A 23,704-nucleotide genomic window follows, 5' to 3' on the forward strand; every position below is an offset into this window, starting at 1 on the left:
CGGGCACTACTCTTCCCCCTGCAGGCTTTTAGCTCCCAGCAGGCTTTGCGCGGCCGCCGCGGAAACTACATATCCCGTGGTGCCGCGCGGCGGGCGGCCCTTCATTTCCGGGAGCGGTGCCGCGTCCCTCGCTTGGCAGAGGCGGCGGCGCGGGCCTGGCGCGGCGGCGGCCGGAGCGCGGCGAGCGGCGCCTCGTGGGGCCGGCGGCGGAGGGCAGCGAGGCCGGGAGGGCTCCGCGCGGTCGGCACCATGCTCAACATGTGGAAAGTGCGGGAGCTGGTGGACAAGGCGTGAGTACGGCGGGCGGGCGGGGCGGGGGCCGGGGCGGCCCGGGCCCCCTCGGCGGGGCCCGCGCCCCGTTTCCCCCCTCCACACACACAACATGGCCGCTCCCCCCTTCTTCGCCGCCTCACKGCGTCCCTGGCTGATCCCCCTTCCCTGTCCCCTCTCCGGGGGGCTGCCCCGCGCTGTCCCCAGCCGCCTGTGGTCACTCTCGCAGCCAGGGCCTCCCTGTCGGGCCTGGGGGCCTGCCCGGGCACTGCCGGCCCTGGGCGGGCTGCGCTGCCCCTGCTGGGCTCCCTCTGCCCTGCCGGGGTGCTGGGGAGTGAGCCCCCAAAACTGGACTGCTCTCATGGCAACAAGACTGTGTGAGAAGAAACAGGAATATGGTTCTAGAAAGGAGAGGGGGACTTGGGAACCACCTGTACAGCAGTCAGTTTTCAGAGTGCTCCCAAAGTCCCTAGGATCTCCCGGAGTTTAATAATTTTTTTTTTTTTTTTTTTTTTTTTTTGTTCCTGTTCCCTAAGGACAGTTCACTGCTGCAGTCGCTATTGACTCACCACCTTGGGCCTGCAAGGTGGGGTATGGTAGAGGAGTGAAATACTCTATCCCAGCCCTTAAATGTTTAAATAGTTCAAGTGTTTGCAGGCTTCTTGCCTTCAGTAGAACCTCCTCCCACTCTAAACTTGGCAGGGGTGGGAGAAATCACCATCATCCTGTTGCTATATGAAAATGTTTTATTGCGTTGTTTTTTGTTGCTTCTTGACTTAATGAGAAAATTTTGATCTGGTGTGGGAAAAACTACGTATTTGCGTATTAAAACTACATATTTAATGGTCTTTAGGAGCAAATTGGGAGCACTTTCTCCTGACTTTGCAGGATTAGAGGAATAACTGGCCGAAGTTCAGTAGGTGAGACTGTATCAGATCAGATTACGTGATCGTAGAGTTGTGCCCAGCTTTGGAAGTCAAGGTGAGCCTTTCAGAATTGAGGCCCTATTTTGAAGGCAACAAACTGATGAGAAATGTTAACTTTATGATAGTCAATTTCAATGATGACTGTCTTCTGCTCATGATTTTGTATATCTGGCCGAGACTTTCCTAGACCAAGAGTCAGAGATGACATTTAAAAACCACTGTGAGTAAGACTTCTCCCAAGGCTGTAGTTTACCTTTATTGCCATCAGCTTCTTGCAGGAAAAAGTCAGCCTTTGCTAAAGTAGAACAATAGTTTTAATGATGCTACAGACTATATATAAGGGCCCAGATAGCAGGCCTGTATTGAATTTCAAGTCCTGAAAGGACATTTTCGGGAAAAGCCAGCTCTTCTAAGTTTAGCTTGTGTAATTTTAGTTGATTGGTATTAGTGATTGATAAAACACTGCTCCCCACTCTTACTATATTTAAAACATTTCTAAATATAGTTCATAAGCAGTTAGTTGAATATGCATCCAAATCTGTATTGGAAAGGCTTTTGATTTTTAAATGAAGTAGAAGAGAATAATTACTTGTAAAAATCATGGAAGAAACCTTTGGGACAGTCTTCAATTTCAGAGAATAATATTATCCAAGGGAAGTGGATTGCATAGCTTAAAAAAAAGCCTGCGGAGTAATAGCACTTAGGGGCATCAAAATCAATAGTCCCATTGTGTTTGGAACAGATCTGTTGTGATGCCTTTTGTCTTAAGGCCATGAGATACAAAATTCTCTGTGGAAGAGGCTGTGCAGTGTTATCCTTCTCTTGAGTAATCGCAGGTGCTGTGGCAGGGACATGTCAGATTTTAATAGGAATGTCTCTTTCCTTAAGGAATATGATTAAATAACAGTTTTGAAAATGCAAATAGCCTTAAATTTCAAACTTTGATAGTTTGGGGGTGGGAAGATGCTGGTGATAGTAACTCTGTCTTGGTTCTGTGTTCAGCTGATGCTTATCACATTACTTTAGCTTGCTCATCTGTTTTCAATTTGCCATTGCTTGGGCTTTTGGGTGGTTGGCAACTTGATTAGATCAGAGATATGTCAAGTTGGAGAACCTGTGTTAAATTTCTGATTCCTCAGTATGTAAAAGATGTAAAAGCCATGATATGACTAAGTCACTATTAAACTTTCATAACATCTTTAGGTTGTTTGAGCAAATACCTAGTTGCTTAAGAAGTAGAAACTACAGTAAATAAGCCATTAAAAATGTTCGGAGTTTTAGGACCTAAAAATGTTAAGAAATGATAGCAAAGTATGAAATAATTCAGATTTATAGCTGATCATTCTGAAGTTTTTAATTTTCATGCTTTCTTCAGTTTGATAGAAACTGAGAAAGTCAAGTTCAGTCGGGTAGGTCTGCTTTCCAGTTCTTCACTCTAGAATCACCATTACTACTTTTATCATAGCGTTTCCTAGAAATTAGAAATATAGGTCAGCATCTGCATAAGATGTAGTTATTTGTAATATAAAGCCATAGCTTTTTTTATTTGAAATTTAGAAAGACTACAATAGAATATTAGATTTAGACTGCTCCGAGTTATGACAAGATAGTGTGATCTGTCTGTTCAATAGTTGATAATACAACTCCTCCCCCCTTTTCAGTTTTGAAGTGCCTTCATTAGAATTAGATACAATTCACTAGGATCTCTTTTTTATTAGATATTAYGAAATAGTTTGGAGTGGTAAGCAAATGACTAATACAGTTTATACCTAGTTAGAATTATATTGTCCTAAACTTTTATTCTGGTTTCTAAACACATGTCAAATTTCTGCTCTTGTTCTTTCCAAGTGTTGCAAAGTGCATAAGCACTCTCTTGTATGGAATTAGACAGAGTTTCTGTCTGGCTAGCTTGTAGTTTAGAAGGTAGAGGTCTAAATTTTCTATTTTTTTAGGAATAAATTCTGTATTTGACACTACTTCATAATGTAAATTAACTTTAGAAGGGAGTTTTTTTTAAGCATTCACTTGCATAGATTCTTTTTTGTCTAGTTGGCCGAGAGTAACTTGGGAAGTGCACTGTATAAATGCAGCCCTGTGTGATGGGCTTGTACATGCTGTAACTGTAAACTGTTTAAATGGTAGAGGTTTTTGATGGCTCAAGAAAAATATAGGGTGTCCCGTACTACACACTTAGTAAGGTGGCAATTTTGAGTCATTGCTGAGGTAGCATAGTAGAGTTTCTGTTAAATTCTCTGTTGCCATAGACTTAGGYGAGGTCAGCCACAGAAATGTGTGCCTTAAATTGGCTGTCTTGTGCACAGTGCTTTTCTGATCTCATGAGCTGCATACCAAATTCTCTGTGTCACAGTGTGTGCCACATATTTCGCATAGCTGGTAGGAATGTGAGCTCTAAGAGCATTCTGCAGAGCATTCTAAATGCTGTCCTGCAATCCCACTGCTACTGCAGGATGAGTTGTGCAGCCTTGGCTCTGAGTGGCCAGCTAACAGCAGTCCCCAAAGGCCTGGATGTTCTGCTACCTCCTGCAGCAGGAGGTTGAGGCACTCTGCTCCCAAACAGCCCTTCTTGGTTGCAGTTTGCAGTTGAGCCCCATATTTGACCAGTTTGCATGAGGCTTTAAAGTTGTAAGTGGCCAGTCCTGAACTCTACAATCTTGGGAATGTATTTATGGTGTGGAAAGAGTTTGACAGAAATGTCATGTTTTGGTTGGTATAGGTGTATCTGTGCTTTGAATGTCAAACCAGTAAAGGTCCCAAACACCTATTTCCCTTGGTGTGTTAACAGCTGTGTTGGCAGAAGACTTTGTACTCCCTGAGATCTAATTCTGGAGTCTTGGATTCAGAAGTGTAGAATATTGTGCAACTTGGAAACTTCCTTATTTAATCTTGTTAGACAAGTATGTAGTGCTTTGTATTCTATGTAGAATGTTCAGGGCTATTCTTCTGAAAAGAAGAATATCATTTGAAGAATAAAACAAGAAATATTAAGAAAACCTGCTAAAATGATTTTAGCAGCGTGAAGACATTAACTTGGCCTTCTTGCCAGGTTCAAAAGATGCTATCACATCGCTCTTCAGCTTTATTGAATTCCTGTTTCCTTAGAGCAGAGCCTGCTCAGATTCTTAGTGTATTTTCCTGAATGAATTATTTTTGTGTTATTCCTTATGCTGAAAGTAGAAAACCTGTTTGTGCATATGTAGCTAGCAAAGCTGTTTGGAAATCTCTTTGAAATAATTCCTCTGTCAATAAAAGATGTTGTCACAACTTAATGTTTTGACTAGTTTGTCATAGGTAAGCAGGACACTGTAACTAAGGTAGAAGGAAAAACTTAACCTTTAGACCCATGAAGATTAAACTGCTGCTTGTGTCATAAGGTGATAACTTTACAAGTGCTTCCTTTGAATTTTCATTACCATATTTAGCTTTGGTGACCTAGAGTATGGGAGAGATGATTCTAAATGCTTTCCACACATCAAAGAGCAAAGAAATAGCCTAATTAAAAAGTTGGTCAAGGTGGCAGATGAGCATGTATAAAGGACTGTAATCCAGATGCTCATTTGAATTAGTTTAGGACAGTGAAATAGTTGTAGCTGGGTTTTGGAGCTTCCCAGGAATGTACTGAAAAGACTATGTGTGAATTTTTTGCTAGTGTTAAGAACGTGACAGCCATAGTACTGTTTGTCCTTACCCCCTTCCCACTAAGCCTATTTAGGGTTATTTTGTCCCTAATAGCTGTATTGTGCCTGCTTTGCTGATACTGCTCCAGACTCCGCCATTATATTCCCAATCAGGCACTGAATTTGCACTCCCTTGTAGAGTAGGGTTTGTGTTGCACATACGTAGATGTTTTGCAAGGTTTGTGAAGCAGTGTAAAGAGAGGGTAAATTCCTGGCAAAACAGTGATTTACTGTTTTGCATAGTTATTGCAGAGAAATGCAGAGCAATAATAATTAAAAAAAAAAAAAGGCAGTCTAGCCATTGTAGCCTAAAGCAGGGCAAGCTAATTCAGCAACCTCTGCTCCACAACAAAAGTGCAAAGATCACCCCTACATATCAACTGTGGAGAAATAAAAAGTTGTCAAGTGAACCAAGTTACAGTGATCTGGGGAACGTGGAGACTGGATTTACTGGCTCACGGGGTCTCATGCTGCTCTATGTAGCACATATTAGGCCTGCATTGTATGTGTTAATACAATAAATGCATGAGTAATTTACCCTACAATTACATAGCTTATGTTCAACACTCAGTTGCTTACTGCCTGTAGCGTGCTTGTGTTTGACCAGTATATAAGTGGGAAACTGCTTATTGCTTGGCTGGGAGTTTTAAATAATCTTGCCCAGCTACATTCTTCACTTTTTAATGTGCTTATGTTTATAATTGTTCTTGTTTACAAGCAATTTTCTTTTAGTCCGAAGAACAAAAGGATCATATGGTTTAGCTTAGTAATAACAGGTATTATGGTAAATGGTCTCTCAAATGATGTTTCCAGCAAAAGGATAAATAACTGTTTAATACTAGTCTGTTGCTCTCTGACCTTACAGTAAACTCGCTTCTGTTCCAGGATCATTTAGCTTTCTTTATGGTGAGAATTTATTTTGGTTTGCATAAGCAAAATCTTCAGAGCAGTAAGCCCTTTCATAGTTTTATGTAAGGGATACTTAACCCTCACTGCATGAGTTATTCTCCTATTGCTGCTTAAGAGATGTCCTGCTGATAACTGCTCTAACAACAGCATTTTGTATCATTATTACAAGGAAGGTCATTATTATCATCTCCAGTCCTATAAGGACTTGTCCTCTGCTCAGTTATCAGGCAGTCCGAGAAAAGCAATACTCTTGGGAAGGCAGAGGAGGACTATTCAAGCATATTGTTTGGTGCTGCATTAGTGTATAGCTGTATCTATGAAGCCGCTGCCTTGGTCCTTATTTTTGGAGGTGTTCCTGCCTCATTTGAAAGCTTCTCAAAAGCATTACACTCCTCCTTTAAGAAGGAGCAAATAATTGTAACTTTTAGCCCATAGAATCTAGTATCAGTAATAACTATCTTTGCAATTATTCTGTTCTTATCTCATGTACATAGGTGCTCCATTCTCATGTTTAAATATTCAGCCAGCAGTGCAATCCAAGTAAGCAAATAGTATGGGCTGAAGTATATATCAAAGCTTTGCATAAGGTAATTGTGACCAAATACACAGACTAAATAAGCATGGTCCTGAAATGGTGCTTTTGTTTGAGCTCTTTCAAATGACTGTTGCCTTAAATAAAAAATTATAGAAAGTAACAATAGTTGGAATATGTTGCATAATGCTAGGCAGTTAGGGCATGGGTCACATGTGTTTTCAAGGAAACTAAATGAGGTGTATGTTAGAAAGCTTATGTATTTAAGTATTGTGAAATAGACCACTGTTGTCTCTGATCAGAATAGCCCATTTAAAGATGCGGCTGTAAGCGTTACAATGGTAGTCATAAAATGTAGTCTTTGGCATTATCTGATTCCTGAATTTCACTTTATGCCTTGCATGGTAGTAGGCTTAGAAGATACAAATGTGGTATTTCTTAGAGAAGTTGTGTGTTTCATTTTAAACTTATCTGTTTATGCTCAAGTTGGGGCCACAGTTGGTCCACAAACCATAGTACAAGAATATTTAAAGCAATGTTTTTTATATGCTCAAATATTTTGCTTGAGTGCCTCAACTTCAAAACCACTAGTGTGTATTTTTAGCTAATATTAAGAAAGTATTAACATACCTCGAGAATTCCTTGACTTAAATGAGTGACACTGGAAAAAAGTAGGGTCACTGTTTCCTTTAGCTGCCTTTTTTCTAAAACGAACATGTACGTAGAGTAAATCTTTTCTTGTTTTCTTGCTTACTTCGTTGTGTTTTCTCTTCATAATGCAAAACTAATACAGGGTCAGAAGAAGGAAGACTAAATTTGTAGAAAATATACCAAGTAAATAACACGTTTGGTTTTGCAATAGATTTTTCTGCAGCTGCTTGTAGTGTGTCTCATCTCCCTGGCATAGGTCAGGTACAGGTGCATTTGCAGACAAAGATTCACAGCTGTTGTGGTCTGCAACTTTGAGCTTTATTTACCCACTCCATTAGGAATAAACAGCTGCAGTATAGCAGAAGTTTTATTTTAAGGGTTCTCTGTAGTCTTTTTTTGAAGAAACGGTCCCTGTGTTTTCCCTCTCTGAAAAGCAGAGATCCAGTTCTAGCTTGGATACATAACTTTGTTTTAAAGATGTGGACGTCAGTAAAGATAGGGTCATATGAAACGATTAAAAAGTTGTAGTGCTTCTGGAAGCTCTTTAAGTTGTTTTGAGCTTTTTATAAGATTGGATTAAATATCCATTACTTATTCCTCCATCTTTTGCTATAAAGTATGTCAGTTTGACTTACCAAGCAGTGAACTGCTTAGAGGAACAGCTCAGATCATTCTTGTTTGGTTGTTTCGAAGTCAGATTAATTCCATCATCTGGTTTATTATGAAGCTGTGTGGTTCAATTGAGGGAGCAGTATCAAGGTGGAAAGGAAAAGGAGAGAGACAGCTAAAGCCGGCATAACTAGAGGACATTAAAAATACGTCTCTGAATCTCCTTTTAATTGTGCTGAAGTCTTAAACTACCTTAGCACAAATACGAGCTAGCTTGAGCAATGAACTCTTAGGTTAAGGTTTCACAGTCAGTGTATGTGTAGGTTGACACTGACAGGTATTGCAGTCCTCCTTCTGCCACAGGCTGCACATTTCTGAGCCCGCCTCTGGCTGCTACCAGTGAATCTTGTGCCTGAGCAGGGAATATCTMCCTTAGACTAACCAGTTGTTTTTGCCAATTCAATTCCTGGCTGGATCAGTTCCTTGGTATAGTTGATTCCATGGTTGCACAAATATTTGTACTGGCATAAAGGAGGGAATGGTATTTGGGTAAGAAGGCAAGGACAGGTTGGACTGAAGGCATTTGGACTGAAGGCAAGGACAGGTTTAGCTGTGAACTRCACCCTTAGGATGTGGTTTTCTGCCACGGAAAAAGACTGTCCCACTTTCATATACGACCATTCAGTGTTATTGCCTTCCTTGAGCGTTTCTGTTGTGTAGGTCAGTATTTGCTTGTGCTAGCTTGCCGATGCACCTAAAGCAACCTTTTATTTTGTAGGGTCCATTTGTAAATGGATCAGCACTGCACCACCCTAAGCAGCTGCTTATGGGGCTGCAAGTGCGTATGCTGATAGAGGTGAGATAGAAAGATGGGCTGGGTCCTCTTTTTTGATGAGGGTGCAGTTTTCCATAGCTTTAAGTCAGTTTAGAAACTCTGCCATTAATGATTTGTTACCTGCAAAACTGCCCTAAGAAAATCACAAATTTAATTTCCAAATTTAAATTTCTTCTTTTGTGTGTGTATCGCTGCTTCAAGCTCAGAGCCAACCTTCCCATGTTTGTGTAACTGTTGTGTTTTGAAAGATGTATGTTTTCATTTTATTCAGGTCCCTAACTTGTGAGAAAAGATATAAACTGAAATACATAACTGTATTCCTTGTAACTGTGGTTCCACTTTAAATCTTTCAGGTTGGAAATATCGCAGGGTGCAGTAGCTGTGCAGAACGGTACTTTGCAGGGTGCAGAGTAGCTAATTATATTAGAAATACTAGGGACATATATTTCAGTTACAAAATGGTAAAAGTGGTATTATATGTAGAGTATTAATTTTAAATAGTTTAAATCTTCCTGCCTGATGTTGGTTTACAAATAAACACCAAACTAAGGTGACAAAACAGCATCTCCAGTGCATGTTTGTGCTTTAAGGCAATTGCATGAAAACTGTCATACTCCTTCTCTTCATCCAAATACTGTCATATCATCCTAACCAGTTAAATACAACCTGCATGCTTAATAGATATTAACTGGCTCATTTGGGATACAATTAGAAATATTAATGTATATCCAACTGGCTTAATGAGACTGACCTGCATGTTTTTTTTAATACATTGTAATAATAATGAGACCCATTGGGACTGAAGAAGTATGTTGTTTTTGTCTCTGCTCCATCCTGACTCATAACAATAATACCCTTTTGTTGGTTCTTCCCCCAGCTATCTGGAAGCATCTAATGTGTATATAGTGGATATTTGATGTTTCCTCTCATGGCATAATTTTATAGTTGAGAAAACAGATACATCTGTATGTGATTATTGGAAGCTGTGTGTTCTGTGTTCCATGAGACCATTTAGCTGAGTTTCTCCAAATCTATTTTGAATTGAAAGASAAGGAAAAAGCTTCTCATAACCTTTGGTGATTTTATTGGAGCTGATGTGGGTAGATGCCTCTTACTGAAAAATCAGTTTCATTAGTATCCTATTTCTGCTAATAGAGTTGATTTTGTAATGATTGCTGTCATCTTTAATTCTTTCTTAGCATGTTTTGTTGTAATATTCCATATGATCTTGGAAAAAGAGATGGGAAAACTTTCTGTTGAAAGGTGTTTAGCATCTGAGTTAACTTAGAACACAGCAGTTTTTCTTTCTGTGTCACCAAAAAGATTGAATTGCGTGAAACAACCTGAAAATTTACTGTTGATAGAATTCTAATTGGAAAGTGGACTCAGCCTTTAAGTTACCATTCTCTGTTCTTTATGTRTAATATACTGTAACTAGTTTACTTCTGTAGTTACCAACATTGGACTGTTTAAAAAAAGAAAAAGGTAATTTTTGAAATTAATGAGTTAAAATAATATCTTCAATGTTGAATCATTGTTTAATTTGAAGTTTTCTTCTGTATGCGGACAGAAATTGGGTCTCTTGGCGGGGGGGGAAAAAGGAAACAGCTCTTGTTACATTTTAGGCCAGAAGAGTTACTTGATCCCCTGGAGGAACCAGTTTAACAAAATACCTGTGAAAGGAGAGGAAGCTCATTGTCATTCACAAATAAACAATGTTTGACATTTTGAAAGTAAATTTATACTTGATTTGCCAGACTGTTTTAGCATGTGAGTGCCAGCTTTGGGTAAAAAGGCATTTTTGTGAACTTGCAAGGATTTGGTTGCTGAGTTGCTCCTTTTATTTAATGTGAGGTACTAATCTAAAAATGTTAATAAAATACTGAATATTAATGTCATAATGCYGGTATCTTGAAGCTTCACTTTGGTGCATTCTGCTTGTGTCCATTGCTTGCCTTACTGTCTTATGGTAGGTGACATTCAACCATAAAGTATGAGCCAATGTTTTCTTGCAAGTAAAGTTACTTTGCCCAGATATTTAATACAGTAATAGAAGGGTTTCTAGATTGCAGCCTGCCTTCATGGAAAATGCAATGACAAACAGGTATTTTAGGATTATGATGCTTCATGCTGAAGTAGCTACATTTGTAGGAAGAAAGCAACATTGTAGTATTTGGCTTCTTAAAAGGATGCACAATCTGAAACAGGAAAAGATAAGACTTCTTTTAAACCCTTTTTTGTTAATTTGGTGGCTGCAATATGATAAACTGATAACTAAGCAATTGTGTCATTCCTAGTGACTATAATTGAATGTATTTAAATTGGATATTTTTCTTGAATATGCCTGGAGCAGTGATGTTTGCTTTCCTGATGTGGGTTTTCTTCTGCTTCTTGTAGCAGTTACCCTCGTGTGATCATATAGTCCTATTTCATAATTTTCTAAACAAAAACTTGAAATCAAAGACAAAAAATGGCAAATTGGTCTATAATACTATATCCTCATAAGAATCCCAGARTTCAGGTCTTCCAAGAATCTTAAGGCTATCAGTCTTGTAATGAAAGGAGAAATTGTTGGGCCTGTAGGGTAATGTAGGCATGTATAGCAAGCACCTATCTTGATGCTGGAACTCCAGTTCAAAGATAGTGGGTGCGCTACAGGTGTGAGCAGTATAGTTGGAGTCACAAATGCATTATTTATATGCAAAAAAAAAAAAAAAAAAACCTAGCAGCTTGCCTGTTGAGCAGGAGGTTGACAGACTTTACAATGTTGTTGGAAAAAAAAAAAAAAAAAAACCTAGCAGCTTGCCTGTTGAGCAGGAGGTTGACAGACTTTACAATGTTGTTGGATAGGCTTTTAGGAAATGTTGGAGAGAAGCTGCTGACTACAGTCTGTGCAAGTAGCAGTGTCATTGGCAAGTGTAGGAGTGAGGTTCTTGAGCTCTGAGTTAGGAGGATAAAGACRAGAAGTAAGAGTGTCAGAAGTAATGCTAGTGGTGTATGCAGGATCAGAAAGTGMCTTAAATGCTTGAGAAAATGATGGGGGCAGGAGGGATTCAGATGAACTGTGCTTAGTGGAATGAGAGAGCTTGTAGAGGAAAGTTATACTGAAGCTAGAATTGAACTACGTTTTGGCCACAGTAACCTCTTCCTGAGACATCCTTGCAGTTTCAGGTCTCAAACACTGAATCCTCCAGTAAAAGGTGAGAGGAGAAACTGTAAGGAGTCAGAAACAGAGAATGCTGTTTAAACAAGCACAGATAGAAAATCTAAACTGTCTGTGTGTTTCTGCACAGATATTTAGAAGGTTGAAGGATAAGGTGGGTAAACTTCTTTTCACAAAATTTTGGTTAGGTCTCCTACAGCAATGTGCAGTTTTAAGACAATGTGGTTAGTGGAACTCTATTTCAGGTACAAAATAATGCAGGCTAGGCTGAAGAGGGAAACAAGTAGCTTTGTTAACCAAATCAAACCTTTTATTCACAGTTCTTGTGTTCTGTGAACTAAAAGTTCAGGACCAAAGGCTTGAGGGGAGAGAGAACAGGAAGAGGGACTGTTATCGTTTGATACCTTACGACCATATGGTTGATAGAGGCAATGTGGGCAGGAAATGCAATAGCAATGAGTGGCTTCATTTACTCCAGTGAGGCCAAACAACAGCTTACCAGTGTGCTGTATTGAGACAAAATATTTAGATCATCAGCATTTGCTTCAGTTAAAGACAGAAGTAGTGAGACTTYACATGATCCTGAGCAGTACAATGTTTCTGGTTCATATTATTATCGTCAGAGCCATGCTTGTAATAGTGGTGATAGCACATTTAGATTTAGAAGTTTTTCATGAGAAGCAGAATTAAAAAGTTGGTATTTTTCAGAAAGATGAGGAATGCTGTTTAAAAGAAAGCTCTAGAAAGGTGTTTAAAGCAATGAACTGGTTTTGAGAAGCTGATTGGCCTCTCTTTAGCGAGATTAATCAGCACAAATTCCCCTTGTTTAAATTACTTTYAAGTAAAAGGCCTGAAATGGGGATGTTGAGAAGTTTTGGGAGCARTGGTGTTCATTTGACTTTTGCGGTGTGTGGTATGGAGTTCTCTTGCTTTATGGGGTTTGTTTATATTGTTTACAAACACTAGGAACTATAGGATTAATTCTAGAATATCTAGAAATAAGTTCAATAAATTACATGTTTGTTTTGTTTATAGACAAACTCAAATATTGGAAAAAAGTTCTCCAGGGTGTGTCTGACCTACTGAATATCTCTACTGAAAGATGCTTGATTAGATGAAGGAAAACAAACTGGTGATGAGCCAGTAGTGTGGTGATTTTATATAAATCTTTGTATTCTCCTTCCATTCCCCTAATCCAAGAAGTCTAGTGCAGCTTCTGCCTCTGTCTTATAAAATGCTTTCCAGGACAAAAGTCTGTATTAAAACAGCTACTGCAGATTCCTTGGTTTGGTTTGGCTTATAGGTGTTATCTGTACTTGAGTTTATTGCTGTCGAGATTATTGCAGGGGAAGGTTGCAAAATACAGAATATTGCAAAATACAGGGGTGCCTGACACGCTAGCACCAGAGTGATTGCGTAGTAGAACTGAATAAGTCAGCGTGTTAAAAGCTTTAGCACATGCATTGCTTAAACTTTTAAACTTTAAACAGCCTTCTCTAGTGGAAYAGCTTATGTTTAAAATGCTTAATTTGAAACAAATTTGGAATTCAGGCWGTTTTAGTAGTTCTCAGACTATACTGACGGGATCATCATGCACAGCCTCTTTAGTGCTGGGAGGGTGGGTTTTGGCCATACAAAGCTCTGCATTGATGCTTATGTGTTCCTTGCTTCTGTCCACACCAAATATGCTGTCTGTTGAGGAATATTCAGAGCAAACCTAATACTTTAGGTAAGGAAAGTTTGAATTACTTAGAATTCAGTTCAAAACCACCTAATAGTTTTGTGCAGTTCATGGGTGAAGTGATTACTGGGTGGTTTTTCYTGCTTTTCAGGGTAATGTATCTGACTATTCAGCTAATATTGTTCAAGCATGTATATCTTCAAGACTTTTATTTGGCTGGCTGTGGTACTGTAACCTAAAAATAAAACTATGATACGCTCTTTGTGGTGTTGGAAAACCCTAGTAGGAATTTTGTAGTGAACGGACTTCAGTGACATGAGTGAACAAATAGAGCCGGGTGTGCAGAGTTTGGGGAATTGAGAGCTTTTCAAGGGACTTTTTGCATCTGTGCAAAGTTATTTAAAGCCAGTATGTGCACAGACGTTTTCACACTCCAAAGAGTAAAGATTTCTTGAAAGTTTGAGGAAAATGGATGTGTAATGAGCTCTGTAGCAAGATGTTCTGGATGCTTGGGAGAGTGATAACTCACTGTTGATGGAGTACTCGCTTTACTAATTTTCTTCCCCTTATCTGTCCCAAGATCATTCCCAAATTCATTTTGGTCAAARACAGTCTAGAGCATGCAGCTGAGTCCAAGATTTATGCAACCAGAAAGTTTAGTGTTGCCTTAAAAAGAAGTGTTGAATGTAACTGCAGCTTGAATGTCCCCTGAAAATAATTATTTTTGCCCTTTCATTTCTTATCCTAGAGGAAAGCATCTTGTAGGTTCCTGTTCTTGTAGGTATCTCTGCCTTTCCATTAAGGAAATCTTTGCCCTAGTCCTGAAAGCTTCCAGTCTGCGAGTACAGTCTTTTTCACTGAAGGTTTCTGTACATGCTTGAAACACTTGAGTTGTGGACTTGAAAATGGTATCTTTGTGTGTACAAAGAGGAAGTAGCATTAGCTATTTTCTTCAAATAGAAGCTTATGCAAGTTTTGTTTTGGGGGAAGACTACAGCTTTATTTTTTCAGGGAAGGTTCCTGTTGAAGTTTGTGGCACAAGAAAATGTAGACTAAAGCTGGTTGATTGGCTGTGGCAGTTGGGAAATATATAGTGATTATGTCTCAGGCTTGAAGAGGGTATGAGAACTGGCTGAATTCTGTGAACAAATGCAGCAACTTCATGTTTTATATAAATGGTTGGTTTGTAGGATGAAAAATATGAAAAATGAGCAAGTAGGTGTTAAACATAGTTGTCTTTTATAAAATGCATATGGTATCTTTAGTTCTGCAGTTACAAAAGGTTATTCATGTTCTGTGGTTCCACTTTTTGGTTATATAGATGCTATTTTTTAAACATACTGTCTCTAACTCACAACAATTAAATCTAAAGGACTAAGGSCTACGAAGCAGGGATTTCCATCTAAAAAGCCAGGTGCATGTTCACATTTATGGTCCTCTCCAAATTTTGTCTCCTTGTATTAAAGTCTTGGTTCTCTGACTGGAGAAGAGAGGTGCTGCTCCACAAAAGTATCCAAGTCCTACCCTGAAAAGAGGGGCTGCTGAAAGGCAGCTGTTTACATCTGCTTGTGAAATTATTTGTGCTTAAGCAGCCCCTGAGTTGTTCTAAGAATGATTTAGCTATGGCTCTACTCTGATTTCAGCTGAAGTTGAGGTATGTGTTGAAAAACAATGGCAATAATACTGCTGTTTCTGCAAATGTAAAGTACGTGGTGGAAATAATTTTTCAAACGCATTGAGGATTTTGCCAAACTAATACTGTCAGTGGAGGATTTTACTACTMCAGTATACATTTTTCATCTAAAACTTTTTTCTTGTTCTTGAGGGCGCCCTACAATAGTTAATATATTCACCCATTTAAAGCAGCCATGTATCTGTTGGCCCAAAACACAGAATATGGTTTTAAATAATATGAAAGTATTTACAGTACTGCAGGCATTCTGTAATTGACAGAACCACTCTTAATTAACTATGGAAAAAGTGTCCTTAACCCAAGTATCCTTAAGACCTACCACATAATTGGTCACCTCATGTTCCCAACATCTGTAAAAACTGCTTGAGCTATAGCAGAGCAATTAAGAAAGGATATTAAGAGTATAGCAAACCACAGTTGGGTAATTTCTGATGGGGAAGGACTATGAAAGGGAGGGCTTCACCTGTGATTGGTGACTTCTGAATAGCAGATCTGAGTGCTGTAACACTGCCGTCTAATTCTTAAAGACATGGTCCTTTTTGAACGTGTTTKTGCGTGGTGGATTTGGGGTTATCTTGTTTACTTGGTACTCTTTTGTGATTAAAAGTTGTACAGCACAGGAAATGGCTTTATAGTTCCTTCCTCCCACAAGCTGTAATTCATTTGTGGACATCAGGATGTTTTTCTTGGCTTATCTCTTTCTGTGCAGTTTGCCTTGCACATCTGCCTCGTGAATTATGGAACTGTTAACTTGGAAAAACTGCACAAGTATTTGGGATCCTATTGTATCATAATGAAGATGGTATTGTTAGTCAGGAAAACTCTATTTGAAACTCATATAGGTCTATATTAATACCAACTATTTATGTACTAAATAACCTGGTGCTCTATTTATAATACTTCTGAGCACTGATTTGAAAAATTAGTAGTTTCAAGTGGTCAAGTCTCAGTTAATGTTGAGCTGTTACCTCTGTGTAACCTGAGGTAGTTCRGCAGATGGGTACCCATCTGTTTTGTAGCTCAGTGTGGGCTACTGGCTGCATGTTTGGTATCCATATGTTTCAGCTGTAAGGCTCTAAGCCTAAGCTGTGTGTTTTGTAACAAAAGTGACAGTACTGACAGGAGCAAAATGGAAATGGGCTAAATTTGTTGCATGTTTTTAGTTTGTCTTCACCTAGTGAAGACAAACAGTTGCTGGCTGAAAGCTAACATCAGAGTTAACTGAGGGCAAGAGCAACCCTGTATTTTGGATGAGATGTATCTCTGTATAATGGTCAGTAACATTGGGTACGTCTCTGATTTTGCCATTATGCCATTTGGGAAACGGGTGGTTAAATGGGGTCTTTCTCCCTGTCCTCTCTCCGTGCCTCAGGCTGTGTGTTTAATTCTCTAAAGTTGTAACAGGCCAGTAAAATCCAGTGCTGAGATTGATCTTTTGGAATTGGGTTTGTATTTTAAATATTAGATCCCTTTGGTTTCTGGAATCAAGAGTATGGATCAGTGATCAACTTGAACTTGTGCAAGTTTGCAGCAAATGATGCTAGCAGAAATAATGCAGCCGATGTGATCCAGCCCTTGGCGAGATGTTTCTCGCATGGTGTGCTGGCCCCTAGTGGCTTGGAAGGATCTGGATAATTTCTTCTTTTCTGATTATCACTTCAAATCCTCTGGTAAAAATATTTCATGCCCAGATGGATAAGTAATAAATGATATATTTTATTTATCAAAGTTTCTAGAAACTAATTAACAGTTTCACAAACACTGAGTTTTCTGTTCGTGGAAAAGATGTATCCTGTACTCAAATGACTTGGGTATTTTTTGTATTATTTAGCTGTGTGCTGTCAGTAATTGAAACCAGCTTCTGAACATAGGCTTAAGACTAGATCATATTAGAAGAGCTTTCTTTTAACGCACTCAGAAAGCTTTCCATCTATTTTCTGCAGTATGAGAACCTTTTAATCTAGGTACTTATAGTAGTGTAGATATGTGACTCGGTGTGAGTGGTAGAGATGAAGATACTTTTTCCCCCCCTCTCCAAAACCTTCATCTTAAATGCCAGCAGTTGCTGCTCCTCTGTTTGGCTGGTATTCATAAAACAAGCACTAGGTGTCACATAATTACATAACCAGGTGCTGCTCTCTAGCCTTATGGTAGGAGACTGCCAGCTTCTCAGCTGTAGGACAACCGGACACTTAGAAGGAAAGAAGCTGCTGACGAGAAGGCTTTAGGTGCAGGAGCAGGGCCTTGCCTCGGCCTCCTGGCCCAAGTCACCCCTCGTTTTTTTAAAGCTTACGCTGAAGTTACTGCTGGGCTGGTAGCAAACTCTCCTTGTGGCCAAAGTGCTCCTGACTTTCTGCATGTAACTCGCTGTAAAAACCTTATCAAGGCTTAGCTGGAGGCATACAGAATGACTAAATGAGCCAGTTGTGTGTTTTCCTTATTCCATTTTTCAAAGCAAACTTATGCAGTAACTTAAGGGCTTTCTTATATGTATTTTTCAGCTATCATCACTCATTGTCCTATTTTGATTTGGAAAACAAACTATTACTCAGTCTTGAAACATGAGAGATGTTTAAGTGTCGCTTCACTCAGGTTTGTGGATGTGGCCTTGGAGACTGTTACTGTAATATCCTCCTTTGCTATGTCGACCAGTGAGGTTTCTTTTTCCCTCCGAGTTGATGACATTGTTATGGACCAACCCTTAAGATCCTTTTTTATTATTATTTTTTGCTTTTGCTCTGTTGTGAGGTTGTGGAAGAGATAGAGAAGGCTTTTTAAATATAAAGAAACTGCTAACAAAATTATGGGTAAAATGAGATCAGAATATTAGTACGTGAGACTGTGCCTATTAAAAGGTTAGTGCCGCTAAATGCATAGGAATTACTTAACAGATAAAATTGTTGTATTTACTTTGGCATTTGAAATAAAAATATTCTAGCTTTTAGTTATTTCTTGCAGGATTTCCATAGTACACTAGTGCTGTTAGTGTAACAGCTCTTTTGTCTCATGTTCATCCAAACTGCTTCCCCTCCAAGAGACAGAGCACAAGTTTTTTGTTTGGAAAAGAATTACTGTGGGTTTCTATTTGAAGAGCATTAGTAGTCAAGATATATGTATAAAAGGCATGCATGTGGGCAAGGCTTGAGTATTTTTCTTCTGCTTTTAGTCTTTAAACAGATATTTGCAGAATGATCTCTCGTTGCAAACTGTTAATGGTAGTAAAAGGTAGAAAGTTTCTCAACTCGGCTTCTGGTATTTTAGTGTTCCCAGTTGTAAAATTAAAAAAAAGCAAAACAGAAGGTGCATAATCCAGTGATGTCCTTGGAGTAATAGTTAGAGGCATAATATTATGCGTGTAGAAGTCCCATGTATACATGATATCGTAATTGGTTTGAAATATACATTGAAAAATTTAACTGTGTAACCAGGTTTCTTGTTCCTGCTGCTCGGTCTCTCAGCACAGTGGGCGGCTTCCCAGAGCTTTGAGAAGTGTTTCTAATTAGGCTTTCTCTGTCCAAACCAATACCTTTATCATTACCCTAAAGAAACTGCTGTAATGGACCCTCTTTGTGACTTCTGTTTATTTTGGTTTTCCCAAGATTAGATGTGGCATTTCACAAATCTTCTGTGGATCTAATGTACAGAATATTACTTGTGTCCTCGGTGACACCACCCACATCAATAGCAACTCTAATCCTAATGGTGCTTTTAATGGAGTGGTCTGACTCTTGCCCCAGGGCATATTCAAGGCTTTTAAGTTTCTGCAGAAACTGGCTAAGAGCTGTTAGGCTTTCTGATTCCTTAATATTAAAGTAAGCTGCATTCTGAGTGAATAGATGTATTTATTTATTACGCTTTCATTACATTTAATATGTAATACCTTTTTTCTCACAACAATGAGATTTCTTACCTATATAGAAATCAATTAGTAGTAGTAATTTACCAGGATTTAGCATGGATACATCTATCATTGTTTATGTAGAAGCAGAGCCTGCAAAGTAACATACATGTTGTTTGAGAAATGCAGTAAAGCAAAAACTCTTGTTTTTACCGCAAGTTTTATGCGAATGCTATTTAACCTTTTCAGCAGGTTTAAGATTCTGTTACTCCTGGAGCATTTCATGCTCATTGTTCAGTTTGTTCAGGGATCTAAAATTCTGAGGTATCAGCTCCCTGGTTGCACTCATCTTAGCAATGCTACCTTCAAAATAACAATGTTTCTGAAATCCAGCCTGTGTTGTGATGTTGTGAGCTCCACGTTGTGATTTCACACATTGAATGCATTGACAGGGTGGTGAAAGAGTAAAATGCAGTGACCCTGGAAAAAGCTGAATAATATAAGAGATGCTGGGGACCATGAGCCAGAGGAACCTACCCACATGAAGCTGCTTTGTGAAAACCACGGGCACCGGGCTGTCTGCTTCTACCAATGCTGTGCGTTGCATTTGAGCTGCTACCCAGAATGTCAAATCAAGTTAATAAGCACAAAAAAATTGTTCTGCACCCTCTTTAGCAGGTTTGCTAAGGCTATATATAAGTCATGGCTATGAGACAGCTTTGTTGTCTGTTTGGCAGTTAATTTGGAGATCTGGGGAAAACTTTAGGGTGGAGATGAGCTGAGAAAATAGATTCTCTGGTGGTGACTTCAAGACCTGGGTTTGTCCCCATTCCTGGGGCTTTTTTCACTGTCCTTACTGGCTGTGTTCAGAGCCTTGTGTTTCCCTGTTCTGTTCCAAAGTATTCCTGCTTCCAGAGATAAAATAGCGAGAGATCCAGGTTTTTCTAATGTGTAACAAGCAGTGACTGATGTGGGATAACAAATCCAGGCACAACTGTGTAAGAAACCGGCTTCCAGTTGGAATCTGCTACTTGAAGCAATGTAGTTACATTGATCTCATAATTTATGTAATATATTAAATGCTTAAAGTATGTATAGAATAACTGAAACAATACAGAGATAACTTTATAAAGTATTAATCAGGAATAAGAAAATTGGTTAAAGTGGTGGTGGGCATATAGTCTGTGATTTTAAATAGACTGTTAAATGCATCTCAAACAGAAGGGAACGTGACAGCTTAATGTTAATATGAAGCCATATATTTTGGGGGTATGTGCCTTTATTTGGGGCATAACTTTCAAAATGCACTACTTGTGTATTTGTGACTTCTTTGTCATCAGTTCCTGCAGATCTTTGCTGAAAGATTTCCATTTTATGGGTTGGAAGTTCACAATTTGGGATAAACCCAAAACTAGTCTCATTAATAGTTGTTTTTAAAGACTGACTGCTAGAATCCCTTCCACCAGTCTTAACTATTGTATAGCTGTTTGTTTGCAAAGCCGACCGAGTGCATGAAATCCAGCACGATTCCCTGGAAGCTGCCCAGTATAAACTAATCAGAGAGCCCCCCCTGGTGTCTGAAAGTGTCCTCGGATATTAAATTTATATCAATCACAGGAAGTCTTGGCAATCCAGCTAGTCACTTTTTCCTTCACATCTGGACGTAAATTATTTTTTTGCTGCAAAGGTCGCAGGAATCATGGGTAGGGCACGGAATGAGGGCCATAGAAAACATGGGAAAGGAAGAATAAAACTATATTTCCACCTTTTTAGAAATGGCTATTTTTAAGTGACCTGGAATGGTGCCAAACTATACAAGTTTTTCTTTTTCTTGAAGTTTACATTTGTTGCTGAATTAAATGCGGCTTAAAGATACTTTGTTTTGGAAAGCTTGCTGCCATTAGATCTCCTCTTGGCTTTTATAAAGAGCTTTCTCGTAGCTGTTGAGAACAATAACTTCACTGCAGGATGGTTTTAAAAATACAACATGTTTTCCTACTTAGTGGGGTTTAACTGTGTCTTTTTGGGGGAGAAGCGGGGGAGTGTAAGTGGCACATTACTTAATTTCCCTTGTTTCCTTTGCATTTCCCTTTCTCAGCCCTCATGGTGTTTTAACCATGCACTTTGAGTTCCTCCATACTAAATGTTGGTATTTTTGCAGTGAATTTGCACCTTTTTTTTTTTAATTTCCATTCTTAAATGTTTTTACTTAAGAAACGAAGGAAATGCTTCATTTTATATCTACTCCCCCCCCCTCCTCCTTTCAAACAAGAGCTTAGGGAGTGGTTATAAAAACAAACAGAGCCTTTCCATTTAGCTTGCTGGCTTCCCTTCCCTTTGGACAAGGGAGCCAGTGTGCTGAAAGCTGCAGCGCTGCCGAAGCCCCTTGCTTTTTTTCCAAGTTCCCTGCATACGGGAAGTCAAGTTTATATCTGTATTCATAGCAAAGAAAATGTCAGAAACAGAAGTTGGAAGTTCATTTAGTGTAAATAAATTCATGAAACCTTAATTACTGTCGCTCATACCTACTGCTGTGCTCCTTCGTGCTTTTGTTTTATAAATAGGTTATGTTAACTTGCTGATTAAACTTTTTTAGATACGTATCTTACACCCTTTGTACCCAAAGTTGATTAGGAATCATGCAAATCATGCTTCCAAATCTGACAGCAGAAATTCTCCGCTGAGAATCCAAGAGCAAGTCCAGGAATTCTGCTCTACTTCAGCAATCATATCTGTGCTCCTTTTCAGACTCAAGGGGACCTCTTTCTTGTGTTTTTGCTGTTTAATATGTCCCTTTCCAAGGTGTTCATTGTATTTATGTCTATTAAAGCTATCATTTGAAAACTTTTCTTCCAATTCCTTCTTTTTTTTTGAAGGAGGATAACTATAAAGCGTTTTGAAGTATTTCTAGACCTCTCAGATTCAGATGAGGATTTTAAGTGCTGAAACCCTTCTCACTGTGGTATCTCCTTTACATCTTGGTCACTTCGACTTCAGAGGATGGTTTACAAATGGGCCACAGTCATTTTACAACAATGTTGATGTTTTAGCTCCTAAAACCAGTTGTATGATGTACTTGAGAAAAATCAAGTATCTTTTGATAGCACAGGTGTAAACTAGTAATTTGTAAATGCTTTACTGCAAAGAATGTAGAGGAAAAACAGGCAAGTGTGTTTCTGTTTATTGATGTTTCTTTACAACAGTGAGCTCTTTCACTGTGCAAAACATGTGAAATCGAAATCCATTTTTGTGATGACAGGTTGCTCCATAAGTCAAGATCCGTTTTTCTAACGTTCTGTGTATGAATGGAAACGCAGACAAATGCACTGGGCCATCTCTCCCACCTGGATTCTTAGGGAAAGACATCTTGTCATCAAATACTTCTGGATGTTTTTAGTGAGACAGAGGGCTGCTAGGCTTCTTGTTGAATGTTAACAATTCAGGAGAGATTCGTGGAAAAAAAAATCACATTTTGACTCTTTTAATATCTGATGCTGAAAAATCATGCTTTCTCTTTCCAAGTTATGTTTTTCTATGAACTCTGGTAGAAGGTCCTTGAACTCCAATTTGCATTGCTTTAATCAGCATGCACAGAGTTCTGTAGCTTTTCTTCCTTTTCTGTTTTCCCTTAATTAAGTTCAAGCTGGGAAACAAACTTTCTAGTGAATCTCATCTGAATGCATCATTTTGCAAACACCTGTTTGGTACTGATACTTTTCATTTTTTGTTGCAGCACTCCTGATTCAAAAGAAATTCCTTATTTCTGTTGCTGAGTTAAGTTTCTTGTAAATAGCTGTTCAACAAACAGACCTGCGAGCAAACTGGATCTTATCAGGAAAGCTACCAGCTTTGAATCTAGTGGTTCACTTTTGGCTTTAATTTCACCAAAAGTGTTTTTTGTTCTGTTTTTTTTTTTTTTTTTTTTTTAATGGGACTTAATTCAACTCAAATCCCTAGTTTCTCATCTGTTTTCTTGAAGACTAATAAAATACTAACGCCTTCTTAAAGGTAACTTAAATGTGTAGTATAATGTCCTCAGGGTAACTTCTGCACTAAACATGTTTTCTCTGCCACCCTGTAGAGGTATCTCATTAAGGTACCCACCAGTGTCATTATTAAGTTTTCATGTGTTTCTCAGTTTTGATGCTAATCTTTGTGTCTGTTAATTTTTTTTCCTTTGCAGCACCAATGTGGTTATGAATTATTCAGAAATCGAGTCTAAGGTTCGAGAAGCAACCAATGATGATCCGTGGGGACCTTCAGGGCAACTCATGGGAGAGATTGCCAAGTAAGTGATAATTTGACTGGCCAGTGAAAGAAAGGGGCACCTCATACAGGAATGCAGAACTTGCTGCTAAATAACTTGGCTGCATGCTGGCTGGGAATGCTGAAAAGCTGCTGTACATTTTTATACGTAATTCTATAACTGTTAAAAACTGTCAAGCAAAACTGTAGTCAGTATCTTGGAATCTTTTTTAACATAAGTAGTATGAGAAGCTTCTAGTGTATCTGGCTTTTTTGGAGACTTTATTTGTATATTGCTTTTTCCTGTAGCTATCTAAAGGGAGCAAAACAGATCAAATTCTTTGCACTTGGTTTAAAATGGGTTTGGAAGTTGTACTTGGTTGCTCTGGTAATTTAGACTGCTTGTGCTAAACACATTCTTTATAAACTAGTGAAGGTTGTTTAACTGCCCCAGGTTTGTGGAATTACTTTTTTGTACCACTGGTATGTGGGTTTTGTCTGTATGAGTAAGAAATGCTGATAGCTTTTCACTTAAATTCTATCAAACTTGAATGGACATAGATCAAGCCTGCCATCTACTGTCAACCATGAATCTTAACAAGCTGTTACAGCAAAGCACTGCGAATATAAATTCTTTATTCCTTTTGTTTAATTCTT

General features: G+C 38.8%; 1 protein-coding gene across 1 annotated transcript in view; it reads left to right on the forward strand.

The window, feature by feature from the left end:
• The first annotated feature begins 239 nt into the window (after positions 1-239).
• Positions 240-23,704, forward strand: part of CLINT1 (clathrin interactor 1) — a 41,951-nt gene continuing 18,486 nt past the window's right edge. The window contains exons 1-2 of the mRNA XM_026047483.1: positions 240-290; positions 22,986-23,090. Coding sequence (XP_025903268.1) covers positions 250-290; positions 22,986-23,090 — 146 coding nt within the window. The 5' untranslated portion in view covers positions 240-249. The remainder of the gene's footprint in view (positions 291-22,985; positions 23,091-23,704) is intronic.

This window comes from Nothoprocta perdicaria, unplaced genomic scaffold (genome assembly GCF_003342845.1).
Source record: "Nothoprocta perdicaria isolate Ctin4 unplaced genomic scaffold, notPer1 scaffold_5, whole genome shotgun sequence".
Lineage (NCBI taxonomy): Eukaryota > Metazoa > Chordata > Aves > Tinamiformes > Tinamidae > Nothoprocta > Nothoprocta perdicaria.